General features: G+C 44.3%; 1 protein-coding gene across 5 annotated transcripts in view; it reads left to right on the forward strand.

Moving 5' to 3' along the window:
* The first annotated feature begins 399 nt into the window (after window positions 1-399).
* Window positions 400-17,268, forward strand: part of LOC110534405 (pericentriolar material 1 protein) — a 37,466-nt gene continuing 20,597 nt past the window's right edge. For all 5 annotated transcript variants that reach the window (XM_036933514.1, XM_036933518.1, XM_036933517.1 and 2 more), the window contains exons 1-13: window positions 400-569; window positions 3,654-3,777; window positions 4,597-4,848; window positions 8,937-9,260; window positions 9,914-10,084; window positions 10,817-10,936; window positions 11,287-11,467; window positions 11,596-11,705; window positions 12,091-12,379; window positions 12,675-12,867; window positions 16,115-16,324; window positions 16,656-16,822; window positions 16,936-17,153. In XM_036933514.1, the coding sequence (XP_036789409.1) occupies window positions 3,673-3,777; window positions 4,597-4,848; window positions 8,937-9,260; window positions 9,914-10,084; window positions 10,817-10,936; window positions 11,287-11,467; window positions 11,596-11,705; window positions 12,091-12,379; window positions 12,675-12,867; window positions 16,115-16,324; window positions 16,656-16,822; window positions 16,936-17,153 (2,340 nt within the window). In that variant the 5' untranslated portion in view covers window positions 400-569; window positions 3,654-3,672. The remainder of the gene's footprint in view (window positions 570-3,653; window positions 3,778-4,596; window positions 4,849-8,936; window positions 9,261-9,913; window positions 10,085-10,816; window positions 10,937-11,286; window positions 11,468-11,595; window positions 11,706-12,090; window positions 12,380-12,674; window positions 12,868-16,114; window positions 16,325-16,655; window positions 16,823-16,935; window positions 17,154-17,268) is intronic.

Raw genomic sequence — 17,268 nt, forward strand, 5'->3', positions numbered from 1 at the left:
GGGGTCTGTTTGCTTATCATATAATTACAGCTAGTAACAGTTTGAATATTTACACGCTTCCATGACACTAGTGTGAGTGAATACTGTCAGTCATTGGCCAATTTGATTAAATTGAATTAAACTTGATCTGTTCAAAATTAAACTTTTAGGCTAAACACTGACATTCTTGCAACGTAACGTACCAATAATTAACCATCCGAGAGCCCAAATAGTACCTTATTCAATAGGGGTGCCATTGCCTGTACATTTATCCAACAATATTGTACACACAATTACAGTCACTTTGATATACTCCTTACATCTCTGTGTGTGTGCATTTGAGGAAAAACATAACCGTATTGATGATGAGGTTCTCTTGTGCAAGTAGCACTACTATTTTATATCACTCCGCCTTCTTGAACAGGGAATATAATGGCTGACACTGGACGGATAACGTACATTGACTGAGGGGATTCATCAACAACACCGAAACGACATTTCTATTCATTGAGAAACCAGCTTTCTCATGTCTCTTAGAATGAGCCGTTGACCATAACGTGTTACGATAATTTCTCAAAAAACTCACTGAGGTAATTCATTTATTTCCACTACTTTTATTAGCCAAGGCAAAGTGGCTAGTTCACCACCAGCTAGCTAACTTAGCATCATCACGCAGCTCGCTATCAAGTTAGCTACCCCCTTACCCAAAACAAAACTAGGTTGGTGCTGTATTTTCGAGGAGTCATGAAAAGCTAATGTATTTAACCAGCTACGTGTACTCATTTTGAAACTGCTATAGACAACAATAACTAAGTAGGTAGCTAGCTATCTCGTCAGGCCGTGAAATCTTGTTTGTTTTTAGTTGGCCAGCTAGCTAACGTTACCTAGAAAGGTCACGTTGGCTACTAACAAGTTGACGTTACCTACGCCAGTGCCAGCAAGGTATTGTAATTCCTAGCTAACTGTAATTCCTACTAGCAAGTGACAGTACTTCCCCCCCCCCCCCGAATTGAACATCAGCTTTTGTTTTGAATATCAATTGTTCAAACTTTCCAAGGGCAGTGAATGCAACAATTAACGTTAGTTAGCCTTCAACGTATGTTCCATTATCGGAATTTCACCCCCAGTTTTCGCGGGGAAGGTAGGGGAGTGGGGGGCTCAAGTGTTACCATGGCGTTCAACTTCATGTTGCCAAACAGTGACAAAGCCAAATGTAAACTAGTTTAGAATTGCATAGCTACATTTTGTATCCCAAATGATGAATAGGCCGCATTGATTTGTCCCCATACTTTGTTACGTTAGAAGTTCTCAGAGGGGGGCTAGTTGTTGCTAGTGACAGTTGGCTCCTGCGAACTCACAGAAGTGGAGGGAATTTCGTAAACTTGACCGGGAATTCTAGTGGTCTACACCGCAGAGGTTTAACGCAAATCCATATAGACTAAACCGCGCCTTTTGTCGTGAAGTTAGCTAACTACTGTTAGTCGTCAAGAAATCCTTACTCAATCCGCTACCTCTCCAATAGCAAACCAACCAATTAATAGTGGGTGACTGAATACACCGCACAGGTACGTAATCGATAGGTAACGTTATTGAAATCGGTAATGTTTATTACTATTAGCTATGTCATAAATAAGTCATACACTGGTTTGTGGCAAGCTAGTGGTGGTATTCGGATTATTAACGTTATGCTTCACATGTTATGGTTTAGTTTACTCTAATACTTGTCCTAGGGGAAAGGTCTGTGAATGTTGACTGTTGCTTAGTTGCAGGAACATTCCTCCGAACAAGGCACCGTTTCGGACTGGAGGCTGTTTCTGAAAGCAACAAACACCTCTACAGTCATGCACTCTGTTAATGTCATAACGAATGTCATAACGATGTAGATACTAAGGAAACACACCTCTGTATATTTTCCATTTGGAAAATGTGTCCCAGACAACGTGACCTGATATGTTTTAATTTGCTGTCAATTTGAGAAATGTTCCTGAGCTATAATGTTATGCATTGTGTGTATAACCCATTAGGATGTCCCACTCACGGTGCTCAGAATGACAAACATTTTGATTATGGTATTCAAATTAACAGAACATCCAACTCCTTTAATGAAGCAGACACTAAAGCATTATTTTCAAAAATATGCTAAAATGCAATTTTTGGGAAAACACCACCATTACAAACAGCGCACCTGATGCCAGCGGTTCTATATATGACAGAGATGACGATCTCTGTTAGAAACTTAGGTTGCTAATATAACTGGGATTTGATATGAAACCCAACAGGAGAGATGCTGGTTTAAATGGCATATGAGGAAGTATTTTTATAAAAATAATTGCTTCCACGTTTCTATGGTCAGATTTTTTTTCTAGGCTGCTTTGTAGCAAGGTAAAACATGCCACATAATATGAATAAAAACTTTCAGGTTTCAGACAATTATGTATGTTTTCCAAATGCATACTGCCGCCAGCTCACATTGCCAAGTGGTGGGTGACTCAGTATTAATATGCCTACTGTTACTGTGACTGCGTTAGAATTGTTGCCCAATGACTGGTCTTATTAAAATACATGTTTTACTCCAGCAACAACGAGCTGAGGAGCTGCTGCAGCTCTAGTGCTGTCTGACAAGTGTTATTTTTCTCAAAATAGGCTCTGTGTGCAGGTAAGAAATTATACATTACAACCAATGTTCCCTCGTTTTCTTCGTCACTGAGCAAATTTCAGGTCTGCTGAGAACAATGTTTGAAAGTTGTGAACATTTTGTGCAACTTCCAACGCGCTGTTACTCTGAGCACTGAGGTTATATCTGCTGTAAGTTAGTTTTAACAGTGGCCATGTGTGTAGGCAACTGTGGCTATTTGATCATAATGTAGGCCTGCCAGAGTGGCCTAGCATAAAAAACAATGACACAAATGCGTCCCATAACATTTTAACATGGAAATAGCTGTTCTCTCTCAGCCTACAGTAGCAGCCAATGTGTGGTATTCAATGTAGGATTCCATGAGACCTTTGGGGAAAAAACATGCAGGGCTTGACAATAACCTCTTTATCAACTTGTCCTTCAGACAAAGTGACTGAAAATGCTGTTTGATGCAAGAAAAGACTTAACAAAATAAAATGCGTTATTGTCATACCATTTTTACAGAGAATCAGAAATGATGATACCCTCTGCCTATAGGCTTGAATAAGCTAAGTAGCCAGTCTCAATTTTCTTTTTATACACACATTCATGTTGTTACTCTTGTGGACAGAGTACATTGGAGGTCGATCATGATTGACCGGTTGGTGACCACTGCTCTGGAAGGTTGAGTGAAGTTATCTGTGAGCTGATATTTCTGTGCCGCAGTCCCGGGGGAGCAGACTCCAATTTTATTTCCACTAAATGTAACAAATATGCTAATCGTCTATTAGGTTGACTGTGAAATGTATTTCCATGAATTAATATAAAGCATTATTTTTGCACTGGGAGGATTTTATTTTATTCTCCTGCTCAATTTGGCTGGCAACAATTTTATCTGCTTCATTTTCTTAATTGTCCTAAAGCCAACAATTACCATCTAATGGAAAACCTGGTGAGTGTGTGAGTAAATAAGTTGTTTACAGTATGCCAGTATGAAAGAGTCTCCAGTCCAAAGCCGTTCTATAGTGTTGACTGACGATGCATGTCAACGACCCAACAGGTGCGGAGCGGAGGAGGACATGGCAACAGGGGGCTCCCCCTTTGACGACTGCGCAGACGAGCAGGAGCTTCATAACTGGACCGTTACCAACGGCAGCAGCCTGGAGGACAGGCTCAACAACATGGTACAGAGGAGACGAGGGAGACAATGGCTGTGTCCCAAATGGAACCCTATTCCCAACGTAGTGCACTACCTTTGACCAGGGCCCTATGGGTCCTGGTTGAATGTAGGGTACTGCTGAATAGGGTGGCATTTGGGACCATTGAGAATGGACACTAAAAGGCTAAATCCTAACTGGAGATTTGCGAAAGTAACAAAAATCTTTGGTTGCATAAGTAGTTTGTGGATATATAGTCCCACAGTGGAGGTGTCATAATACCCGTAAAGCCTAGAGGCCAAACAGGGAAATGGTTCCAATCATTTCCCCACCATTCATCTACATAAAACACAGTCCTTATTTGACGTGTTTCTAAAAACCCTTATGGGGAAAAAATGAATGGCGCAAAAACAGTTGGAACTATTTCCCTGTTTGTCCGCTAGGTTTTATGGGTATTATGACTCACACTGTGGTATCTACAGCTTTAGTAAGGATTCATCCCCTCACTGACTAGCTTTAGAGTCTTTCAATCTACCTACAATGCTGACCAAAGCAAGACATGGATTTGAAATGGTGTATTACAAGTTTATTGTAGTGTCTCCTCTTTGGGCAACTATGATGTGCAGTACATGGTATTACATAAAACACATGTATATGTCGATATGAGCTTCTGTCCTTTTAAACTCCAGGTTGAAGTTTCCCCTAGGTAAATGTCAAAGATCAGCTTCCCCCTCCCTCAATCCTAACCTGAACCATTTGTGGGGAGGAAATGCAAAACTGACCCAAGATCAGTGTTTAGGGATAACTGCACCCTACACCCCTTTTGAGCTCCCTGTCCCCCCTCAGGACTGGGGCATCCAGCAGAAGAAGGCCAACCGCTCGACGGAGAAGAACAGGAAGAAATTCTCAGCCGGCGGCGTGGCGGAGAGCCGACTGACCAATGACATCTCCCCGGAGTCCACACCTGGCACGGGGCGGAGAAGGACGAACACCCCTCACACCTTCCCCCATGTCAAGTACACCACCCAGATGTCGGTGCCCGATCAGGCCGAGCTGGAACGTCTCCGGCAGAGGATCAACTTCACTGACCTCGATGAGGTGAGAGGATTCTCCCTAGAGTTTTCTGAACTATGCATTTCTTGGTGGATTCATCTGTGATTGTTGGGGGTTAGTGTCTGGAAGGGGGGTAATAGTTAATCTGGAAATGTGTAGAGTAGTGATGCACCGCTATGACATTTTTGGCCAATACCGATATCCAATATTTTCCTTGCCAAAAAAACTGATACCATTAATAAAAAATAAAAAAAACGTTTATTTAACTAGGCAAGTCAATTAAGAACACATTCTTATTTACAATGACAACCCACTGTTCCTAGGTCAACTGCCTTGTTCAGGGGCAGAATGACAGATTTTTACCTTGTCAGCTCCGGGATTCGATCTTGCAAACTTTCGGTTACTGGCCCAATGCTCTAACCACTAGGCTTCCTGACCGATAACTAGGGTTGCAAAATTCTGGTAAATTTCTCAATTCCCAGGTTTTCCAGAAACACTGGTTGGAAAACTCCAGGAATAAGCAGGAAATCCAGGAATCTTCCAACTGGGATTTCTGGAAAACTTGGAATTTGATTTTGCAACCCTACCGATAACCAATATTTTAAATTTTTGTGGCATTTTAAGCAGTCTAGTTAAATTGTTATCACACACACGGACACATCGGTCTAAGGCACTGCATCTCAGTGCAAGAGGCATCACTACAGTCCATGGGTCGAATCCAGGCTGTATCACATCCAGCAGGTATATTTCACTGGTCATCCCCAAAGCCAACACTTCGTTTGGCCCACTTTCCTTCCAGTTCTCTGCTGCCAATGACTAGAAAGAATTTCAATCTCCCTTATATCTATCTCCCTCTCTAACTTTTAAGCATCAGCTGTCAGGGCAGCTTACCGATCACTGTACCTGTACGCAGCCAATTTGTAAACGGCACACCCAACTACCTCATCCCCATGTTATTACTTACCCTCTTGGTCTTTTGCACCCCAGTATCTCTACTTGCACATCATCTGCACATCTATCACTCCAGTATTAATGCTAAATTGTAATTATTTTGCCTCTGGACTATTTATTGCCCACCTCCCTTCTCATCTACATTTGCACACACTGTATATAGATTTTTCCCCCAAAAATTATATTGTGTTATTAACTGTACGTTTGTTTGTGTAACTCTGTTTTTGTCGCACTGCTTTGCTTTATCTTGGCCAGGTCGCAGTTGTAAATGAGAACTTGTTCTCAACTGGCCTACCTGGTTAAACAAAGGTGAAATAAAAATCATAATTAACATCTGGCCGTGGTTGGGAGTCCTACAGGGCAGCGCACAATTGACCCAGCGTCGTCCGGGTTTGGAAGGGGTAGGCCGTCATTGTAAATAATCATTTGTTCTTAACTGACTTTCCTAGTTTAAATAAAGGTTATGCACACTGACCAAAAAGTAATTTTGTTTGCATTTACATATGTCCCCATTACCAGTAAAACATAATCAAAACCTATTTCTTTCACTTACTTGCTCTACTGTTTTGTTGTTCACTTGTTCAGTCGTTTCAGTCTCAACCAGGATTTCATCATACATGTCAAGCAGTGAAGATTCAGCTCTGTCTGTCCATGGCCTCTTCCTCGGTGCGCACTGTCACCATACCATGTCTGTTTCCATCTTGTCCAGCTGTGTATATGTAACATTTCACGTAAACCCTGTTTCTTGTCTGCATCGAAGTAGCTGTCCTTGTACATGGCGGCGACACCTTAAAGAGCGAATGCCCCCGAATCGCTTGTTCACAGCCTGTGTTGGCAGTTATGAGCAGTCGATTCAATTAGAGGTCGACCGATTAATCGGAATGGCTGATTAATTAGGGCCGATTTCGAATTTTCATAACAATTTTTGGACTCCGATTTAGCCGATTTAATAAATAAATACATGTATATTTTTACACCTTTATTTAACTAGGCAAGTCAGTTAAGAACACATTCTTATTTTCAATGATGGCCTAGGAACGGTGGGTTAACTGCCTTGTTCAGGGGCAGAACGACATTTTTACCTTGTCAGCTCAGGGATTCAATCTTGCAACCTTAGGGTTAACTAGTCCAACGCTCTAACCACCTGCCTCACGAGGAGCCTGCCTGTTACGCGATTGCAGTAAGAAGCCAAGGTAAGTTGCTAGCTAGCATTAAACGTATCTTATTTTTAAAAAATCAATCAATCATAAACGCTATTTATAACTACACATGGTTGATGATATTACTAGTTTATCTAGCGTGTCCTGCATTGCATATAATCGCTGCGGTGCGCATTCGCGAAAAAGGACTGTCGTTGCGCCAACGTGTACGTAACCATAAACATCAATGCCTTTCTTAAAATCGATACACAGAAGTGTATACATTTTTAAACCTGCATATTTAGCTAAAAGAAATCCAGGTTAGCAGGCAATATTAACCAGGTGAAATTGTGTCACTTCTCTTGCATTCATTGCACGCAGAGTCAGGGTATATGCAACAGTTTGGGCCGCCTGGCTCATTGCGAACTAATTTTACTAATCTTTACTATCAAATGAGGATAGACAAACTTATCACACAAGTCAGAGTTATACTTAAACTAAATCTTTAATCACTTATTAGTAATAGAGCAGGTAAATACAACGCACACACATATAAAGTGAATCGATTGCGTGCTCTACGATAATCATGGCTGGTCGTCAATTCATGGTCAAATGATTCGTCGAGAGCCGCGAGACAAAGGTATTTTATAGCCAAGATACACCCCTTTCAACCTACATGACGAACAACAGATATATAGAATGGGTCACAAGGTTAAGATTTGTATGAAAGACAGTGTTTGCTGTGTATTATAGGTATCTGCTGTGTCAACAGTTTTCATTGTATAGAGACCAGTGTCTGGCCCTCCGACTCCAAACTGGAACCATCTCTCCCTGGTACGGTATAGAACAAAAAACATTAACTCATGCTCTGGAATGCTCTTTATGTTTTATCACCCAGAAGACATCGTACATTTCCTGTCAGTGTTATCGCCCAGAGGCCCATCCTCAGTAGAACACACACACAAAAGTTAAGAATACTCTATTCTGTTGACTAAAACAACCATTTGATGCAATATAAGTATTATATAAAAGTATTGTAACATAATCTTGCAATTTTGCTCTCACAGCCATGACGAAGGGTATCACGTCTACTGCAGGCGCAGTTGATGAGCTTTTTTCTCGAGTCAGTTGTTCGAATGGAGCTAGCTAGTGTGTTCATGGTTCCAAGTTTCAAACATGTTCTCAAATGCCATTGAAATGGCAGCAGTGGTATGACAACCAGCATTTTCATGAGCATGCAATACGACTTTCCTCAGTAAGAAATCCTCGACAACTCATTGTGATGTCAAACTCGGCACGCTCATGGGGTTGATATCGCTGGTCCAAATGTCAGCCGTGAAGCTAATAGCAGTGACGCTATTAGTGTGTAACTCCGGTAGGGCAACATCTGAAATCTAGCACACTTGGTATTGTGTACCGGTGCTCAACCAGTCGGCAAAAGCCAACCTCACCCACAACAGAGAACTGTTGATTGTCAAGGGCAATGAATTCTATTATCTTGCCGTTAATGGATTTCGCCTTTTGAGTTGTCTCGCTGAACTTCTCTTACTCTTTCAAATGACTGCTTGACTTGTTGACTGCTCGATCCACACAGCAGACGTTGTGTGGGCTAGATTAGGAATGCTGTGTTGCACGTGTAGCGCAAAATTTGACATAGTGTCAGTATGTCATGTATCTACATTATATAGGTATGCACGTCAGCTTTGACATCGGCGGTGAACTAGACATCGGGCCGATACCGACGTTGGCATTTTTAGCTAATATTGGCCGATTCAGATATATCGTGCATCCCTTGGGTCAATTTCACCAAAGATGTTGTGGAAGGGTACTGTTCTTGTTAAAAACGTGCACTTGTTGTCTTTAGGAATGTGAATAGTTGAACACTTTCAATGTTCCAAATAACCTTCTTTCCAGCTTTTTATATCGCAGAGGTTCTGCTGCGTTGTTCTGTTTCATAGTACTGGAATTTCAACTGGAAGCCAGGTTACTGTAATATAGACTGGAAGCCAGGTTACTGACATCCCTCGCTCTCTGTTTTCTCAGAGGAGCGTTGGCAGTGACTCCCAGGGCCGTGTAACAGCAGCCAACAACCAGCGAGAGCTGGCGGCGGAAAACAAAAAGCCCTTCAAATTCCTGCCGCTGCACGTGAACACCAACAAGAGCCGGGAGGCGCCCTCAGCCTCGGCCCCTGCAACCCCCTCCGTCGCCGCAACAGCCAAAAAGCAGAGCCCTGGCCTGGGTCTCAGGGACGCGTTCACCCCCTCCCAGCCCAGCAATGACACCCCCAGGCTAGGTAGAGGGGCCGAGAGAGGGCTCCTTCCCCCTAGGGAGGATGGGAGAGGAGAGCTCAGCATCGACAGTAGCCAGGTAGGCAACGTCTAGGAACTTGGGATTACTGAAGGATTAGGGCTTTTCAGGACTTGTATTTTAGACTACACACAGACAGTGTATGTTTTGTTTGATCAACTACATATTGCACAATGCAAATTATTGAAGTTTGTAGTTTCAATACTTAGTTAAAATAGAACAGACATAGGACAATGCATACGATCAAGGTAGTTTAGTTGTGGGTAGATTTGTCCTACTCAGTAACACATTTTGGACAAATCTATATAAGTAGCATACCTTGGAACAGCATTTTCACCATTTAGTATGCTTGCACTGAACTGATCGTCCTGTACTGGCTGCAAATGATCACATGGCGTGCTGGGTTCTCGCTCCTGTAAGAAAATAAATGGTAGAACAAGGATGGGAGCCTAGGTGAGCAAGATGACGATGAAAGCAGTGTGTATTGAGGGCAATTTTAAAAATATGCCACCACCGCAGGTTCCCAAGTGAGTTCTACCCTCGTTTAGCTCAGTCTGCAGTGAGCGGCCTGGTATCTGCACTCTCTCACACTATTTCTCTGTCTCGCTCTCGCTATCATTTACACTCACACATGCTCTTTCTCTCTGTTGTCACACTATCTCATACACACCCTGTCCCTTACACACCCTCACATTCTCTGGTGTCCCTGTCAGGTGGTGACCAAGCTGGTTCAGATCCGGGAGTACATCGGCAAGGCCAGCTCCATGAGGGATGACCTGGTGGAGAAGAAGGACATCCCGGCCAACGTGGAGCGCCTCACCCACCTCATCGCCCACCTCAAGGAGCAGGAGAGGTCCTACCTCCGCTTCCTGCAGAAGATGCTGGTCAGTACAGTACGCTGGCTTATCCCGGCTTTCTCACCGTCTCTCTTTCTGTGTCTCGTTGTTTTTCTCCATTTCTCTCACTTTGGCTTGATCTGTCTCATTATTTACATTTTTTTTTAAAGTCTCTTTTGGCCCATCTCTCTTTCCATCCTGTCATTTAAGGATGAAAGGGGCTGCTTTCAGAAGACTTTTAGTTTCAATTAACTTTTTCTATGGTATTGATAGTAAAAACAAGCTAAGCTAGCCTTCTTGGGCTTTTGCCTGTTAAAGAAGCCTGCAGTCCACTGCTTCTTACATTGCTGTTGATAGTTCAAGTTGTTGTGTTTGGGAACTTTTCACTTGCACCCTGGTCATGTATTTTTTAATTTTTATGCCAAGTTGTCTGAAACACGCCGACAAGACAGTCGTGTATCTTGTTCCATTTGGCAGACAAATCTAGGACATGACACGCATTGCTTCTGAACTGCTGGATGGCACGTGTCATTTGATCTTGCTATCAATATTAAATGGGTTTACCCCCCTCTGGCATTTGTGAGTAATTATCAGCAGTCCTTCTATTTTCATTATTGTATGCTCATTTTATCACTTCAACCACTGTTCAAGTATTACATTGAAAGGGAAGGAAATGCTTGAGGAGACCTGGTTTCCATAGTCAGTATAGGTCAGGCCAAAGAGGGGGCCCGTGCTTGCAGTACATGCCTACTATTTTACTGACCGCCCCCTCTTCTGTAGGCGAGGGAGAACGAGGAGGACGAGGCGGGAACACTGGACTCGGCCGTGGGTTCAGGCTCATTGCCAGAGAGCGCCTCCCTCAACATGGAGGTGCGCTCCTCGGACGCCTCCAACGCCACTGTGAGTAGCCAATCCTTTAGTTCTGACAGCCCGTTCTGCTTCAGCAATTTTTTTTGTACAATTATTTATTATTATTATTTGTTTTTGTAGTAGAGGAGTTTGGATTGGTCACTAGGGATTTGCATTACAATCTCTACCAGATAGTAAGACGCTGCTTCTAGAAGTAGAGACCCAAGCAGACTGAGGCTAATCTTATTGCCCACCATCCCTCCCTCTCGTCATTCCTTGCTCTCCCTCCCCCTCCGCCTCCCATTGCCGGTGTAACACCAGGAAGTCTGCGCGGTCAGCTTCTGACGCACAACCAGTTTTGCTTGTGCTGGCGATTTTTCTAATGTGTGTGTCTCCAACAGGGCCGTGTTGCAGGCCGCAGTGAACAGAAGGAGGAGCTGGAGAACTTGAGGAAGCAGCACGAGCTCCTGAAGAAGATGCTGGAGCAGCAGGAGCAGCTCAGGGCTCTACAGGGCCGCCAGGCAGCACTACTGACCATGCAGCACAGCTCTCAGCACGCCTCCCACACCATGGCTGACAACGGTGAGACACGGGCCATATAGAGAGGGCGCATGCAAAGGAGCACATACAATGACTTGACACACAGTGCACATGCGGAGCAGGTAGCTACACACACACACGTAACCCTTTTCATTTGGTGTGTGTTCCAGTGCCGACAGAGACCACAGGCAGTGTGTCAGGGCTGAGCATCACCTCGGAGCTGAACGATGAGCTGAACGACCTCATTCAGCGCTTCCACAACCAGCTGCACGACTCCCAGGTACCAGCAACATACAATAATACCTGGTCGTATGAATTAGGGCACACTGTAGCCAAAAGTATTAGCGTTTTCTTCTGTCTGATGCCTAATGAATACAACCCTGGGAAACATCAAAAGGTAGCACTTTACGCCACAGGCTGGTGTGGTAAGAACAAGGTATTGTTACCCCTCTATTACAGACGTGGTGTATAACCCTGTAACTAGAATGATTACATAAAGGGATAACTGGGCAAAATGAAGTCTTCATGTTGAGTAATTAGAACTTGTTACCATGTTATTGTCACTTTATCCTGTGTGGTAATGTGACGTGCTACCCATCAAAGTAATATATGCTGAGTTTGTGGTCATTCACCTACTAACATCCTGTGTGCCTTTCCTTCCTCAGACCAAGGCAGCAGTCCCAGACAACCGCAGACAAGCCGCGAGCCTCTCCCTCTCCCGGGAGGTCTGCCGCTCTCGCTCCTCCCAGCCTTCCCCTCCTCCCCGCTCTGCCGCCTCCTCCTTCCTCCGTCCCCCCCCTCTCACCTCCCTGACCTCCATCACCCTTACGTCGGCCTCGGCGGCGAGCGCCAAGCTGACCAAGCTGCAGGAACTGCAGGACAAGAAGCAGACCATGGACAAGATCCTGCAGGAGCTGCACTCGCTCCGTGACCAGACCCTCAACAACAACTCCTGTAAGTTATGGTTTGTCTCTGTAACTGACTAGGAGTAGGTTAACACCGTCAGGGATGGCGGGGGGGGGGGGGGGGGGTTATATTTTATTATTTTGCTTACTTGAACACCTGCAACTGCCATTTCTTGCAATCTAGAGCAAAACATTGCCTTCAGTCATAACAAACGTATGTTTTCTTTTTTTTTTGTGGCGCAGCTCCCATCTTACATTCTTTGGGGAGAACCCTGGTGCATATGATAGAAGCTTGTAAGTTTGCTGTCGTGCATGTGTGAGTGATGTGTGGGTTGGTCCCTCAGGTCGCAGCGCCAGTGTGCCCCTGTCCTCTCAGCATAGCCTGGCTCTGGGCGCGGACCCCTCCTCGGACCGCCCGTCTGCCCTGTACAGAGAGCCCAACGGGGCCTCAGCCATAAGACGGGATGCCTCCACCTACCACCCCTCCACACACACCCAGCAACCCCAGCATGAGGACGCCCCAGCTGACAAACTCCGGTACTAAACTCAAACTATTATTATGATCAGTGCACATCACACCACAGTTGTATTCATGGGGCAACAAAAGGATGAAAACTGACAAACGCAGAGGGACTTCCTGGACTTGCCAAAATCAAGTTTTATTGGTTGCATACACATATTTTGCAGATGTTTTTGCGGATGTAGCAAAATGCTTGTGTGCTCCAACAGTGCAGTAACATAAAAAAATTCACAACAATACACACAAATCTCTAAATGAATGGAAATGTATAAATAGATGGACGAGCAATGTCCGGAGTATGAGTATGTATGTACACTACCGTTCAAAAGTTTGGGGTCACTTATACATTTCCTTGTTTTTGTCCATTAAAATAACGTCAAATTGATTAGAAATAGAGTGTTGACATTGTTAATGTTGTAAATGACTATTGTAGCTGAAAAAGGCTTTAGTCCATAATTTATTATTTTTTATCTACAGAGGTCCATTATCAGCAACCATCATTCCTGTGTTCCAATGGCATGTTGTGTTAACTAATCCAAGTTTATAATTTTAAAAGGCTAATTGATCATTAGAAAACCCTTTCGCAATTATGTTAGCACAGCTGAAAACTGAAGATTTCGTACAACACCGTGTACTATACCCTTCACAGAACAGCCCAAACTGTCTCAAACCAGAATAGACAGAGGAGTGGGATGCCCCGGTGCACAACTGAGCAAGAAGACAAGTACATTAGTGTCTAGTTTGAGAAACAGACGCCTCGTCTCACAAGTCCTCAACTGGCAGCTTCATTAAATAGTACCCGCAAAACACCAGTAGTACCCGCAAACACAAAACACCGGGATGCTGGCCTCTGGGCAGAGTTGCAAAGAAAAAGGGTTTTCTAATTAGCCTTATAAAATGATACACTTGGATTAGCTAACACAACATGCCATTGGAACACTGGAGTGATGGTTGCTGATAATGGGCCTATGTAGATATTCCATTAAAAATCAGCCCTTTCCAGCTATAATGGTCATTTACAACATTAACAATGTCAACACTGTATTTCTGAGCAATTTGATGTTACTTTAATGGACAAAAAATGTGCCTTTCAAAAACAAGAGAATTTAGAAGTGAACCCAAACCTTTGAATGGTGATATGTGTACAGTGCATTCGGAAAGCGTTCAGACCCCTTTTCCACAATTTGCTACCTTACAGCCTTATTGTAAAAGGGATTAAATAGCCCCCCCCCCCTTAATCTACACAGAATACCCCATAATTAAACCCCAAATGTATTCAAAATAATGAAAATATTACATATACTTAAGTATTCAGACCTTTTACATAGTACTTTGTAATCGCTGCCCAAATCTGCTTCAACAGCCTCGAGTCTTCTTGGGTATGACGCTACAAGCTTGGCACACCTGTTTTTAGCGAGTTTCTCGCATTCTTCTCTGCAAATCCTCTCAAGCTCTGTCAGGTTGGATGGGAAGTGTCGCTGCACAGCTATTTTCAGGTCTCTCCAGAGATCTTCGAGCGGGTTCAAGTCCGGGCACTGACTGGGCAACTCAAAGACATTCAGAGACTTGTCTCAAAGCCACTCCCGTGTTGTCTTGGCTGTGTGCTTAGGGTTGTTGTCCTGTTGGAAAGTGAACCTTCGCCTCAGTCTGAGGTCCTGAGCACTCTGGAGCTGGTTTTCATCAAACTTCCCTCTGTACTTTGCTCTGTTCAGCTTTCCCTCGATCCTGACTAGTCTCCCAGTCCCTGCCTCTGAAAAACATCCCCACAGCGTGATGCTGCCACCACCATTCTTCACCGTAGGGATGGTGCCAGGTTTCCTCCAGACATGACGCTTGGCATTCAGGCCAAAGAGTTAAAGCTTGGTTTCATCAGACCAGAGAATCTTGTTTCTCATGGTCTGAGAGTCTTTAGGTGCCTTTGGCAAACTCCAAGCGTGCTGTCGTGTGCCTTTTTTACTGAGGAGTGGCTTCCGTCTGGCCACTCTACCATAAAGGCCTGATTGGTGGATTGCTGCAGAGATGGTTGTCCTTCTGACAGGCTCTCACCATCTTCACAAAGGAACTCTAGAGCTCTGTCAGACTTGATGGTCACCTCCCTGACCAAGGCCCTTCTCCCCCGATTGCTCAGTTTGGCCGGGGGGCCAGCTCTAGGAAGAGTCTTGGTGGTTCCTAGCTTCTTCCATTTTTAAGAATGATGGAGGCCACTGTGTTCTTGGACCAGTGCTGCAGATATTTTTTGGCACCCTTCCCCAGATCTCTGCCTCGACATAATCCTGTCTCGGAGCTCTACTGGCAATTCCTTCAACCTAATTACTTGTTTTTTGCTCTGACAACTGTGGGACCTTATATAGACAGGTGTGCGCCTTTCTAAATCATGTCCAATCAATTGAATTTACCACAAATGGACTCAAAGTTGTAGAAACATCTCAAGGATGATCAATGGAAACAGGATGCACCTGAGCTCAATTTTGAGTCTCAGCAAAAGGTCTGAATACTTATGTAAATTATGTATTGTGTGTAGACTGAGTAATTTTGTTGTATTTAGTAAATTTTACAATAAGACTAACGTTTCAAAATGTGGAAAAAGTCAAGTGGCCTGAGTACTTTCCGAATGCATTGTATGTGATGGGATGTATAGACATTGCAGATAGTATGTGGATAGAATATTATACATTCTGCAATAGTTGAATAGGATGGCATTGACTAGAATACAGTATTTACATCTGAAATGAGTGAAACAGTATGGAAACATAATTAAAGTGACCAGTGCTCCATGTCTATTGGGACTACCTGGACTTGTGTGCCCTAATGAATACAACCCAGTGCCAATGAAGCAAAGGAGACGAGTAGAGGGAACCAATGCAGACTATTAGCATGCACCCTTTCTATCTCTCTGGTACCAGCAGCTGAAGATCCATACTGCACTGTTCCTTCAGACAAACTCTACCATCCATCACCCTTATCCCTCTTATTCATTCATCAGTTGGTGCAACAATAGATCCAATTAGTCAAGTGTCTCTCCTTCATTGATTTCAGTTGTCTGTGTATCAACCTTGGTCTCTCTCCCACATTCCATTTCTCCCTATTCATTCCACCACATTCTCTCTGAAATTTGACTCAAAAGAAAGACTTGGGATGCTTTCAATTCTTGGGGGGGTGCACACTTTGGGCAGAAGGCCAATCCAATGCTTTTAAATCCTTGAGGTGGAGACATTTAAAACAGAATCAGGCCATTTTTAAAACAGAATCCCCCTCCCACCACAGGAAGCTGAAGGAGGTGCACAAGCGTCTGAACGAGCTGCGTGAGCTGGTACAGTACTACGAGCAGACATCGGACATGATGGTGGACACGGTCAACGAGAACGTGAAGGAGGAAGAGGAGGAGGAGGTGGAGACTGAGGAGGACGGCTCCATGCTGGAGACCATGTTCGACTCTGAGCAGGAGAACCACCGGCCCCCCATCACAAACATCAGGTACTTGAGGGACACAGACGGAGTTGGGTGAAGTCATTATTACTCATTAGAGCTGTTTATTAGTGGGCCTTGTCCATTTCTGTTACTAAGCATCATTCGAACCGGCAACCATTGACAGTAACTGGTTCGCTTCAAACCAAGCATATAATCTGTTCCCTTCATGTGCCCCACATTAACAGGTATTTATTGTAAAAGATAGCCAGGCAAGTCATTGAGAACAAACTAAGAAATATTATTAAGGTTTAGATGAATACAGTTCCCAAGGGTAAATCATGGCAGAGAGTGAAATTGAGTCTTGACCCTCTTCTCCATCTCTCTTTCCCTTGGTCAGAAACCCACAGCATTCTGGGAACTGGACAGAAATGAACAGTCTGACCAACGGCCGAGGAGGAGGCAGCACCAACAACCACGCTGACGTCAGGCTCAACACTGAGTGTGAGATCAACAACCGCTCTGCAGCAGCCAACCTCCGCAGCCTCAACATCCCCTCAGCCATAGGTAGCGCAACGCACATTACATGCTGTACACCTGTACACCCCCCCCGCCTGCTGTTCTCACACATACACACAACCCACTCATCTCACTAACCCTGATTTCTCTGGCTCCACAAGAGTGCCAGTACAACCGGCCCTACAACCAGGTCAATGATGACGATGCCCTGGAGGATGAAGAGGTGCGGGGGGCCAGGGGCCGGGACAGCGAGGGCTCGGGGTCGAGCAGGAGGAGCAGCCTGGGGAACGATGACGCAGACTTCGCCCACAAAGTTCACCGGCTGCAGACGGCCAAGCAGAAACTACGGCAGCTCCAGGAGCTGGTGGCCATGGTGCAGGTGAGAGGACTGACTAGAAGCAGAGAAACATAGCATAGTGCAAGTCAGTGGGACCAATCTCATCCAAAAATTTTACTCAAGTTTGCCAAAAAGCACCTGGATGATCAAGACTCTT

This window comes from Oncorhynchus mykiss, chromosome 10 (genome assembly GCF_013265735.2).
Source record: "Oncorhynchus mykiss isolate Arlee chromosome 10, USDA_OmykA_1.1, whole genome shotgun sequence".
NCBI classification, from domain to species: Eukaryota; Metazoa; Chordata; class Actinopteri; order Salmoniformes; family Salmonidae; genus Oncorhynchus; species Oncorhynchus mykiss.